The 12876-nt window shown below is 37.6% G+C and overlaps 1 protein-coding gene and 1 pseudogene across 5 annotated transcripts in view; both read left to right on the top strand.

Annotated features, from left to right (window-relative positions):
* The window catches only part of LOC110055358 (uncharacterized), a 76580-nt gene that overhangs the window by 40165 nt on the left and 23539 nt on the right, over positions 1-12876 (top strand). For 4 of the 5 annotated variants that reach the window (XM_089276259.1, XM_020761741.2, XM_020761744.2 and 1 more), the window contains 9 exons: positions 5110-5193; positions 6111-6198; positions 7246-7308; positions 7766-7833; positions 8103-8201; positions 8971-9053; positions 9510-9594; positions 10249-10287; positions 10758-10877. In XM_089276259.1, the coding sequence (XP_089132385.1) occupies positions 5110-5193; positions 6111-6198; positions 7246-7308; positions 7766-7833; positions 8103-8201; positions 8971-9053; positions 9510-9594; positions 10249-10287; positions 10758-10877 (729 nt within the window). The remainder of the gene's footprint in view (positions 1-5109; positions 5194-6110; positions 6199-7245; positions 7309-7765; positions 7834-8102; positions 8202-8970; positions 9054-9509; positions 9595-10248; positions 10288-10757; positions 10878-12876) is intronic. The other variant, XM_020761742.2, reaches the window with a different exon arrangement.
* Positions 7-3157, top strand: LOC149100906 (uncharacterized; annotated as a pseudogene).

Genomic DNA, 12876 nt, shown 5'->3' with positions numbered 1-12876 from the left:
AAGTGTGCATGAAAATGTAATGACTATGTTTTATGAAAAGGCAAAATGTTGAACCCTGTTAAATAGGGACTTGGATCATGTTGACCCACTTTCCCACTAGGGAAGACAAAAGATATGTTGGGTGAAATCTCTTATCAGTCGCAATAGGTTCTTATAGTTTGTAAAAATACAAGCAGACAGCTCAGGTGACCAAAAAGCAATATGAAAATGAAGCAACTTCTGATTCATAGCCTACGTGTAGCCATACCCACCCCCCAATGAAAAACGGGAGGGAGGGAACGTCTACAAAGAGCTGGCACGAATTGTGTTATGTGACATCAGGCTTTTACACGGAAATATATAATGGTTCCTTATTGGATAAAGGTGGCGAACAATACTTTCGAAAATGCTGATTGGCTAAAATAAATTTACCTCGTTTTCATGACATACTGAAGATCAGTAATGGTGGACGGAATGTCGGAGGCTAAAGTTACACGAACTCTGAAAGCCTTTAACGCAGCTATAAAAAAGGTTTGCAAGACTTTTGGAATAGAGAAATTCCGCGAAGAGCAACACAAAGCCATAGAAAATTTTTCTGATGGGAAAGATGTCTTTGTTTCATTGCCAACTGGCTATGGAAAATCCATCATATTTCAGTCGATTCCAGTGATCGCATCGCATCTTTGGAAGAAACCGTGCACTATTTTCATTGTATCACCACTGAAGGCGCTCATGCAAGATTAGGTCCAATATCATCGAACGAGTCATGAAGAGTGAATATTCACACGTGTATGGGTCACCAGAGAGTTTCCTGAGCAAGGATGCTTGGAGGGCCATCTTCAGCACCAGGTCTTTCAAGGCACACCTCATTGCAGTGGCTATAGACGAAGTGCACTGTATCAGTCATTGGTATGTTTTGCTGCAGTTTTTAATGTACATTTATTTCCCACAATCGAGAGCCTTGTGCAAGTCAGTAAGTGAAACATGTTTATGCTTTTTATAACGAGGCACAATGTAACGAGCATCATAAAGTGTGATAAATGACATGCCAATTAATTTTTAGTGGTTGGTAAATATATTTTCTGCAACCCTGCACGTCTAAAAGTGCTTTGTGCCATCTTTGGCCGGTCACAATCAAGTCAAATGGCAAAGAAGTAAAAATGCCCACTCACCTACCTGTGAATTTAAATTTAGTAGTCACTGGACAGAGAAGCATAATTCTTGTCCCTTTATAAAGTGTCTTAAAGTGTCTTAAAATATCAGCATAAGAATCACAGTTTCTATTCAATGGCTTTATTATTTTAACACAACTGTCTCATTTACAAGGGTCTTCCCTGGGAGAGAAGTGTCCCTTTTCGTGAATGGTTTGGAAATCTTGGAGAGATAAGGTCTATGGTCCCACAAGAGACAAGATTGATTGTAGTTACTGCCACTGCTACCAAGTCAACACGATCAAAAATAATTATTTGAAATACTTCAACTTGGATCACAGACTGTGACTATTGAGAAGAGCCTTGATCGTCCAAACCTTAAGTATAGTGCTGTTTATATAAACAAGAGTCAGCCATTTGAACAAATTTTTGCTGAAGTAATCAAAGAGTTAAAGGATAGCAGCAAAATTGCAGAAATAACAATGATTTACTGTCAAACTCGAAAACAGTGTGCCATAATTTTTACAACATTGACATTGTTTTTAGGTGACAACTTGTTCCTTGGCAACAAACAACCTAAAACCGTATGGTTGAAATGTATCATGCAGGCACTCCAACTTCTGTAAAAAAGCACATTGTAGAAAACCTGTCATATGATGATGGTCACATCTGTTGTCTAATTACAACAGTTGCTTTTGGAATAGGTGTCAACTGTAAGTATGTAAGATTTACCACATGGGCCCTGCAAAAAACCTAGAATGCTATGTGCAAGAAAGTGGGAGAGGAGGAAGAGATGGTATGCCTGCTGTTTGTATTCTGCTCTACAATGGAATACTGTCCAACCACTGTGACCAAGAAATAAAAGATTATTGCAAAACAGATCAGTGTAGAAGAAATACCCTGTTTGCACCATTTGGTGAGAGGCCAAAAGATGTCATTCCTGAGCACAATTGTTGTGACAACTGTGCTTTACGTTGCTCCTGTGGTTCAGATGATTGTCAGGATGCATTCATGGTAGAAATGTCAGCAGAGGTAGAACTTCCTGGGCCTTTCAATGTCAAAACAAGACCTGTCAGTTCACAAAACAAAGACTATCTAAAAAATGCAGTGAAAAATTTCAGAAAAGAGAAAATCAGTGAACAAATGAACAAACTGGAACAGTTAGTTAGCTGTCCAAATGTGCTTCTTGTGCTAGGAGACTTGTTCATTGCACAAGTATTGGAAAATTGCCACAAAATTTTTGATGTACAGGATGTTTTCTGTTATGTTGAAGTGTGGTGGAAAGAACATGCAATTGCTATTCTTAACATTATCAGGCAGTGTTTTGGAGATGTTGAACTAGTCGCAGAACTTGATATAGATTTAATGGAAGATGTTGATATTGACATGGACTGGGAAGACCTCAGAGATTATTCATCACTAATGGACATGGCACACAGTCTTAATGAGTATAGTTTTTTTCACTGAGAGTGATGAAACATTTACTGCAGCAACAAGCCTTAATAGAAGTAGTTTTTTAGGAAGCATTGCAAATAATTATTCTACCCTAAGTGATTGGTCATAATAGAGTCCCAGTGAAACTAATTTGGCATGACAAGGCTTCAGTGATTTAGTTGCCAGTTCATTACTTGAAAAGTACTAGACACATTAATTTTGTGACATTGATAAAGTGTACACATATAGTTGGCAATTGCTAAATAAGTCTGTGCTGCTTCAAACATTGACACTTACTTTAAAGTTTGTTTTAACTTCATGCAGAGAATATGTTTCAGTCAAACATGGATTGGAATGGCTACCCATTTGTTCTGAATGCCAAGTTTTCATTAATTGTCATTAAAGGTCATGACTTGTTACTTTTTACAATAATACCAGGAATGGTCTTATGTGATCTCTTCTACTTAAAATAACAAAAAAATCAAGTGTTGGTGAGAAAGTGAAGCACCAAAATGAAACTTAATGACAGTTCTCTTCTGCCTAACAGTAAACATCATACTCTGGGGAAATGTTTTGTATTGCATGGGGTCCAAGAAAGCTATTCTGAAGTTTTGAATGCTCAATGGCTTCAAAAGTGTAATTATTAAATTCAAACTTTGACCTTGTGATCAATACAATCTAGTATTACCACATCACTCTGTGGTTTTACAGTATACATATGGTTTGGTACTTTGATTTATAGACCTATCTAGCATATGAAGGTTGATTTATGTTAATTTTGTTTTATGAAATGATCCACGGGTATGTCTGGGGGGACTCCCATTTTAATAAGGACGGGAGGTGTTCACCGTACCTTTTAGGAGTTAAAAAAGCGGTTTTGGTACCTCTCAGTATATTCAGCCCCAAGCCACACCCACAAAACAGGACCTTGCTACCTCTTTAGGGTTTTTTTCAAAATTTGTGACGAGCATTTCCGTCCTTTTAATATGGGTGTACCCCTCCCAGGAGATTTGCTACCATTTTAATTTGCCTAGCTACTAATTTGTACATGTAGCATGTAAAATGTTGTGTCTATCAACTTAGCGTGCCCGCCTTTTTATTTCAATGTATTTCTTGTGATTATTTATCCACTTGGGCATACCTTGGATGTCAAAGTTCCACAAGAATGAAGAATGCATGTCATGATAATGCTGGTAGACCCTGCCGGGTGTATGCTGCATGGCCTTCTGGTCTACCAGGTCCTTGACTACCTTCTTGAGATCCTCATCTGAAGACTTTACCACATGCCTACCAGAAGGCTTGTAAATGTGCAACTCTGCATCAAACCTGTCCATGAGTTCTTTAGTGGAAGTAATGGACTTGCAGACTTGCAGACTTGCATTTGGTCCAAGTTTCTTCACTGCATCTTTCAAAAGCCTGTTGTGAACTCTAAAAGCAAATCTAGAGGAATGTTTCCACCTAGGCAATTTCTCAACTTTGCCAAGCGATTCCATATCAATTCATGGGCTGCTTTGGGAGTTAACAGTGAGTTTACTTGAAACATCAGGTATAATGCTTCAAGAGCATACTTAGTAATGCGCACCTTCAAGTGAATTTTTCGGCGGGAAAACAAGGCCAACTTTCTTCAAATTTGTGGCGTAGTTGATTTTCATAGATTTTTGTAATTCTTCCAGGTTCTGCTGCAAATTATTCCTCTTCTCGAGAAGACCATGACACTGCCTACAAATATACTCTGATGAAGCGTACACACGGAAATCCAAATTTGTGAGCGTGAAGTTAACATCAAGGATTGTCTTCTTCTTGCTTTGGACCAAAAATCGCTCGTAATCCTTTTCAATCTCTTTAAAACACAATATACACTTGAAAAGGGACATCGACTTGAAAATAAGCTCAAAAGAATAAATATTTACAACGCCTTTGTCACACGAGTACAGATGCACTTTCGTAGAAAATATAATTTATTTAGATAACTTGCATAAATTTATGTGACGTCGCATAACACGATTCGTGCCAGCTCTTCGTAGACGTTCCCTCCCATTTTTCCTCGGGGGCTGGGTATGGCTACACATAGGCTACTGATTCATCGCACAATACAATTTTTCCTAAGTAACTTGCAGGAAGTGTATGAAAACATGTTAGTATTGTCATGATGATTTTTATTTAGTGTAGCACCATAGTCACAAGCAATGCATGGAAAATGCTATGTACATGTAGCATAATACTCCATACATGTAAGAATATAAAATCAGAGTGTTTTCACTCATGTGGCTGGCAACCATGCAAATTTATTGGATGGAAAAAAGTATTTTCACAAGAAAAGATTTCAAGTCCAACAGGATTGGTTTTGGATACCAACATGGCCAGGGTTTTTTTTTTTTTTTTTTTTTTTTGTGTGACACCAATATTGCTACTGTGACATCATGTGAGAGTACTCTATAATCATGAACATATTATTGTGATACAGACACTGAGCTCTGCTCCTTCTGTGTCCATATCAAAGAGGTTTGACAGTATGAAACTGCTATGCATTATTTTCAATTGCCAGTGTGGTGTGGTGATTTATGGTGGAACAATGCTTCCTGGCTGTGGAAAGAAACATACAAATTTGAGTGCAGGGAGCCCATTTGAGGTACATAATTTATATACATGAGCATTATAATCAATTATTATGTTATTTTTAGCTTTCTTTGCAAATGGTCTAGTCACACTGGGTAAATTGAGTTGGAATAAACTTCAAATTGCTAACAAAAAATAGTGAAATACAGCAAGATGATGCATAACGGAGTGAAAACTATATCAAGAGTTTAAATTACATGTAACATGAGATGTGAATGGTGAATTGATCAGCACATTGATGTGACAAGAGCATGGGACAAAGAAAACATCTGAGTCCCTGACAGTTATGGAGAGCGAGGTAATTTAACTGAGTTCATATGTGACAGGTACATACAGGTATGACCTCAGTTAAATGACCTTGCTCTCCATTAGTTCTTGTAGCTCAGTAGAATGGAGCGCCTGCCCAGTGTTCAGGAGGTCATGGGTTTGATTTCTACAGCCCCCAAAATGATCCCGACCCCGAAATGATCCCTAACCCTGAAATGATTCCCAAAATGATCCCGACCCGAAATGATCCCCGTTTTTCTTGTTATCAACCTCGAAATGATCCCCAGTGAATCCTAGGAATGGCAACAAAACATGGGACTGTGGATCGCTCAATGATAAAGGAAACTAAAGCTATTTTGGCCTATGTAGTAAAGTGATTTATGGTACATCGATATGAACAACTTAAAGGGAATTAAAAATAAAACAAAAACTGGTAGCGTAATCGTTTTTGTTGATTTGCGCTTCGTTTTCAAGAAATAACCTATGCAAAAAAAAATCAGTTTTCCAAGCAGCATCTTGTGGAGTGAATCCTTTGAAGGTGGATTTCAACACGATGCAAACATGCATAAGCTTTATTAATTTCTCCGCTGGCATCGAAGAGCTATTGCACTACAGTACTATGTACATGTATCAAAATTAATTGTCTTTTGTTTGTTTTGACAGGCATTGGGTTCCTATAGCACAGGTCTAATGGACATTGAAGATTTGAAGGATATTGAGTGCCATGCAATACCTGGTGCTGGAGCATGTGGTAATTTAAATAAGCCAAAATACAGAATTCCTAGAGTTATAGTTGGGGAATGAACTTAGTGCATTGTGTGGGGAAGTAATCAGATAACCTGTATTAATTATTAGTAAATTGCAATGAAGGCAATAATTTTAAAACAGTTTCATATCATTGAATTACATGGGAATTGCCGTAAAAAAATACTACATTGTAGGTCCCCAATAGGGTTCTTCGATCCCACCATCTCAACCAGAATTTTCTCCCAAATTCATAATTGCGACAGTTTCTATTCGCTAATCCCAATTTCAGCCATATCTTTTAAATCCCTAACTTGTCAACAGAAAAGATATTTTTCAATCAACATGCAGATTAATTCCTTCACAGCGAACCTACAGTAAGCACTGACTTAGATACAATGATCTGTCAGTATTCTTTTCCACCATTTGAAATGGTGACATTCAGTTCAAATGTTTTCACGATAAATTTCAAATGAGTTGCGTTAGTCAGTCAGTTCTTTTTTTATAGCTTGTTCCTCTTTTTTTGCTCTCTCTTTTGCCTCTACTGCGTGGGATTAAAGCCTGCCTTCCTGACCATTTTGATCACTAACAAACTTGTCAGTCAGAGATGGTAGCAATCAAAGAAGACTATTAGGGCCTGCTTAATTAAAACACAAAATGGTGAAATGACGAAGTGGCACTTAACAATGTGGGATACAGTTAAGCCATACAATTATTGAAAGCTAACCACCTTCAAATCAGTGTTATTTAGGCTAACCTGTGCGCTATATACGTTAACCATAGTGACATTTCATCAGTTTGCCATGTTCTGTCTTAAACGTGCCCAGACCATTCCATATTGGTACTGATGTAGCAAACTGTCTTGAAACACTTTCCATGTTGGAGGTAATTAAATCCACATATATATGTATTCCCCCAAAAGTTCCATGTGCTTTAGAAGTTTGTGTTATTCAGACACAAAGTGTGCAGAGCTGCTTCATGGGATTTTTTTGTTTTACCATGTGCTAGTGTAGGTGACAGAAGGCTTTTTGTTGTTGTGGTTGTTGTTGTTTAGGTGGGATGTTTACAGCAAACACCATGTCATCTGTGGTAGAAGCTCTTGGCTTGTCATTACCAGGTGCGAAACAATAAAACAAAGAAGACACTGTGATTATTAAACGTTAATAATTTTCAAAACAGGTACAGCTTTCCCTATTGAGAACAATGTAATTGCTGTCTTCATTTACACGTAAGTACACATTCATCTCTTTCCATGTACTGTAAAAAAAGTTCATCTAAATGAAAAAGTGTGATTTGTTGACAATTTGCTCAATCTGAGTTAAGTATGAATTGGTAGGAATGAATGATAGTGTGATTTTTTTAATCTTTAAACTTCAATTGACATTGTTTTTTGCACACGTTAGTGATATTAGTACAGTTACCATAGAAAAACAACACAGTAAGAGGAAATTTAAAATCATGCCTTGTTAAATATTGTCTGAGTCGCAGGTCATTGGTGAAAGTTAGCATAATATTAGCTGAACTAAGGTTTTGATTCTCTGTACATCTGATCAAGTCATTTGTTTCTTTGTCAGGAAGTGCCTCTGGTGTTGCCGTAGATACTGAAAACAAGGTTTGCTTTAGGAGCAATTTTCATTGCAATGCAAGTTGAATTCCCCAAGTCTTGTTTAAGATACCTTTTTATGATCTGCTAGCTCCTCTTGTAGAAATGTCCTGTTTCTTTAATGTGTCTGTCTGTTTGTTTATGTTTTTATGTCTATATGCCTGTGTCTGTCTGTCCTTGTTTCTTGTGGTCTGTGTGCATGTGTGTGTCTGTTTATAAGTATATTTGTGTGTTTAGTTATTAAGTAGTTTTTCTTGCTGGTTTGCTTGCTTGATAGTTGTGTATTTAATTTATGCTGGTCCCCTTAGGTGACAGACAAAAAGAAGAGTGAAGTAAAGGAGGCTGTTAAAGCATTGTTTTCATTAATGAAATCAGGAAAAACTGCAAAGAATATTTTGACTCGTAAGGTGAAAAGTTCAAATTGTGTAGCCAGTCATTCAGTTTAATTTGTCTTTTATGTTGCTCTTAATTTGCTTAGTTTTACACATGGCGGTCTTTTTATAACTGAGAATGATCCGTATTTTTGTCTTGTACTCGTAAGCGAGACTGAACATTTTTTTTATGGAAATTTTTGGGTTTGTAAATGCTGTCGTGTGACGTCGCTATTTATCAACTTAAAGTTGATGGAGGTAAATTAACTGCCATAATGAGTTTGTGAAGCTGACATATCAAGCGGAGTGTGTCAATGCCTCTCTTGGTCACTCCCAGGTATGTAGGTGGTTACCTGCAAATTGGGGGGAGACTCTAAAATTCCAATCGGTTTATATTCTGAGTTTTGTTTGTTTGTTTGTTTGTTTGTTTGTTTGTGTTTTTGCCACTTATAAATATATTTACAAAATATCAATCTATAAGGCAAGGAGGCCCAATCCAAGGAAACCAATGAGGCTTATGTAAAGGACTACTCTAAAGATACCTAAGGTTTAACAAAAAATAAAAATGTTGGCATTCACACACAAAGTGATCATAATTTAGGATACAAAATATTTAAGCAAACCTAAACGCGTGAATGCACAAAGGCAAAGGAAGAAAAAAAAGATGAAAAATAGAACACTAAGAGAAGTAAAATTTACTTAAACCAAGAAAGATGACATAAGTTTAGCGGTTGATACAGCAGTACCATATGCATTTTGAATTTCAGGACTGAGAGAAGTAGTAAGTATTCTTTATTTTTGACAGGCTTTTGAGAATGCTGTAACAGTCATGTATGCATTAGGTGGATCAACTAATGGAGTTCTGCACTTGTTGGCTCTTGCTCACGAGTAGGTTTTTTGTAGTTAAATATATTTTTTGAGTATGCTGTAAATTGTTTGGTGAGGTCCAGCACATAATTCAGTGTATCGATCTCGGTAGTACACCCTACTTTTGGTAAACAATTTATTTTTGGTTGGAGCTGTGTTGCAGAGAACGACTAGGGTATCAGCCAGCTTAAAAGCAGGTTGAGGGATTGAACCATCCTTTTAGTTAACCTTGTCACACAATGTTTTCTGACAAAGATTATATGACAAACCCAAAGATGATCTTTTCTTCTAGGTACACATGGGAGTAAAGATGGAGGTTCTTAATACTTATTCTGTTGTGTTTTCCCCAATTGTTTACCAAGATTTGAAAACATGTGCACCATGGCACAGATATATGATTCACTCAACAGTTTTTTTCTTGATCAAAGGACCTATTAGTGTATCAAGTTATTTTTTTCTGTTCTTACTTATATTCAGATCTGATGTAGAATTTTCCATTGACGATTTCAACACAATTGGAGGGAAAGTTCCACTGATTGCTAATGTCAAACCACATGGCAAGGTATAATACTTACCCTTCATTTTTCAGTAATAAGAAATTAAAACTTCTTCTCTTTAAAACTCAATTATTGGATGGGTTTTTTTTTTTTTGTGATATTTGGAATTATAAAGAGTATACAAGGGTTTGCAGGAATTAAGAGGTATACAAGGGTTTGCATGGGTATAGTATAAAAGGGTTTACAGTCAGGTATACAAGGGTTTGTATTGGTATACTAGGGTTTATAGAGCTACATGAAGTTTTGCAAGGGTGGACAAGGGATTACAGGGGTATACAAGGAATTGTGGGGGTATAAAAGGGTTTGCATGGGTAGATAAAGTTTTGAAGGGGTATATACTAGTCATGCAGTGCTTTCAACTGGTATACATATCCCATGAGTCACTTGCGTACCAAGAAAATACAACGCAAAAGTGTTGCATAATGAATTATACAATGCAGCGCATGACGGGAAGGCTGGGAGTTATACCCTCGAATATACAGCAGCTCCCCTGTATTCTGATTGGCTGTATTTTTTATGGCAATTGTTATAAATAATAATAATCGTTATCTGTATTTCGCCCTACCCTACCGACGTGCATACTTAAGACTTGTATTGTAAGTATTGCTCGAGAGATAAGATTTTAAGTGAATCTCTGCATCAGAAAATTTCTTTTTCAGTATCAGATGGCTGATTTGGACAAGATTGGGGGTCTCCCGGTGAGTACAGTTTTGTGTTTATTCACTAAAACACATACCATGCCCTGGAGTTAAAGGAAAACTCAAGGAGTCCCTCGTATAGTTATTGCCTTAGTTACAGTGAGACGTGCCTGCAGGGAATCATGGTACTTGTATTGAAAACAAACATCCAGTCCAAGGTGATAAATACGGCTACCATGATTCCCTGCGTGCCATTATTTGTACAACATTATATTTACATGAAACACAGAAGTAAGCAATCTCGGTTAAGTCATGAGACATTTTCCTTAGTTGCTTAAGTTACGTCAGTCTACAGCCAGTTTTAAAATGGAAATGAACTACATTTATTTACAACGATTTTAGTTTAATTTGTAAAACAATCTTTTTGTTCGTGGAGTTCTCCTTTTATATCATTAGTAAAGAATCCGTAACAATTTTTTTTTTGACTGACATACAGAATCAAATCATGCTTCACGACCTTATTGTTGCAGATTGTGTTGAAGGAACTTATAGAGAATGGCTTCCTCCATGGAGACCAAGTGACAGTTAATGGGAAAACTATGGCTGAGAATCTTAGTGAAGTGCCAAGACTCCCTGAATTGGCAAAACAAGTAACTCTTTGTTAACTGCTATGTATAAGTTGATTTAAACTTCCTGTGGTGATGGTTGTCGTTGAGGTGATAGTTGTAGTTGTGGCGGTGGTTGTTATATACAGTACCGCCTGGAGTCATAGGCACATCAGGACGCATGAATCGTAAGGGCAGAATGCGTGAAGTGCACGCCGGAGGAACGAGACGAAACCGTGCGGTTCACGAACGAAACCCGCGCGTTTCACGCACGAAAACCTAGGTTTAAATTTTACCTCGGTCAAATGGACAAAAGGCCGACACAATAACATCTAACAGGGCATTGTTTGCGTATTGTTTTACTTTGAATGGATTTTTTCTCACTTTTACAACCTATTGAGCGCGTATCAATAAAGCGTATTAATAAAAGGAAACAAGAAAAGTCACAGATGACATGGCTTGGTCGTGCATTGATGTGTGGTGTGAGTGCCTTATCATTAGGGCACGGACGCACTGGGCAAATTTTTGTTTATTTTGTGAAAAAATCTGTCATCAATTCCCTGAGACAAGTGCGTCCGGTGATTTTTAGATCTACTAAATTTTGTCAAGGCTTACCAAACTTCAAAGACGCCGTCGTCCTGCCTCGGAGCAGGACAAATTTTTGTCAGGCGTGAAATCTGACAGATTTGTCAATTTACACGTGATGATTTGAAGGAAAATGTCAATCAACAAAATTTGATGTCTATTTTTAGTCGGAGTATTTCACTCCGAAGCCCCCCAAAATTAAATTTATATTTGCGCGGCAATCAAACGATAAACATGGAAGATTCGTGCCTCGGTATGCTCCATGACGATCCGTTCGCACAGTACAACTATTACGGTTCCCAAGTCTACGTTAACGTTCCAGCTGCATCTCCAGGACCAAGCTCTGCTCAATTTGTACATCCGTATGTCCACCCGAGTCAGTCGAGTACAAGTACAAGTGCAAGTTTCACGACTACATGTAATCAAATTGAAAGCAGCCAAGCTGAGGATTCAAGAGCAGACGAGAGCAGAAAAAGGGGCAAAGGTTCAAAGAAACAAGCGGCAAAGTACGACTCGTTTGAGCCAGAGGAAGAGCGGTGATTGTGATTGACACTTAACAAATATTTTGCTGTGATTCAGTGCGCCCACGCTTGACAAATTAAAAATTTGGCAGAGACAAATTTTGTCGGGATTTTTGGAAGGGCCAAACAAATTTTGTCAGTCCAGTGCGTCCGGACAAAATGAAAGTTATCATAATCACGAACTCGCGCAAATTCTTCTTGGAAAGTGTCATTGTGTTTTTCACTTATGCTGTCGTGGGAAATTCAGGAAGTTACAATTAAACAGGACTGAATGACGTCAAATCAAGCCAACTTGCTTTCTGTCAACTATTTCTATCAACTGCTAAACACTTGGACGCACCGCTTTTGCTGGTAAATTGGCGGTTAATTCAACAGTTTAGAGTGTGCATATTAATTTTTGTGTCTCTTCATTTCAGTAAAATGTCACAGTTTTTGATTTGCGATGTCTTTGTGATGCTTGCAACTAAATTTCTGTTCGACTAGCTCGAAAGGATTTAGAAAGCAGTATAAACGATCAAACTCACGTTTCTGAGTGCTTTAGTCGATGAAATCGATCACACCAGTGACACAAGCGCCTTTTAAGTTGTATTCTATTCATGAACTTTAGGGCATATGAAACCGATTTACTTCCGTTTTGCGTGACCGCTGATCGACGCTTCCACACAGGAAAATCCTTCTTGGAATGTTTCATGGTGTTTTCCACTACGCTACCGTGGGAAATTATAATGATTTAAACAAGACTGAATGACATCAAATCATGCCAACTTGTTTTCTGTCAACTCTCGAACGCTAAACACTTGCGAGGTATGCTTTTGCCAGTAAATTGAGCATTTATTGGTAGTTCAGTGCTTACATGGATAAGCATTGTGTCTCTTCATTGCAGTAAAATGTCACATTTTTTGAACAGCAAAGTCTTTGTGATGGTTGTAAATAAATTT

This window comes from Orbicella faveolata, unplaced genomic scaffold (genome assembly GCF_042242905.1).
Source record: "Orbicella faveolata isolate gen_17 unplaced genomic scaffold, um_ofav_v1 contig_4, whole genome shotgun sequence".
In the NCBI taxonomy this organism is placed as follows: domain Eukaryota; kingdom Metazoa; phylum Cnidaria; class Anthozoa; order Scleractinia; family Merulinidae; genus Orbicella; species Orbicella faveolata.
Note: the sequence above shows the minus strand (reverse complement) of the source record. Positions and strands in the feature narration are given on the sequence as shown.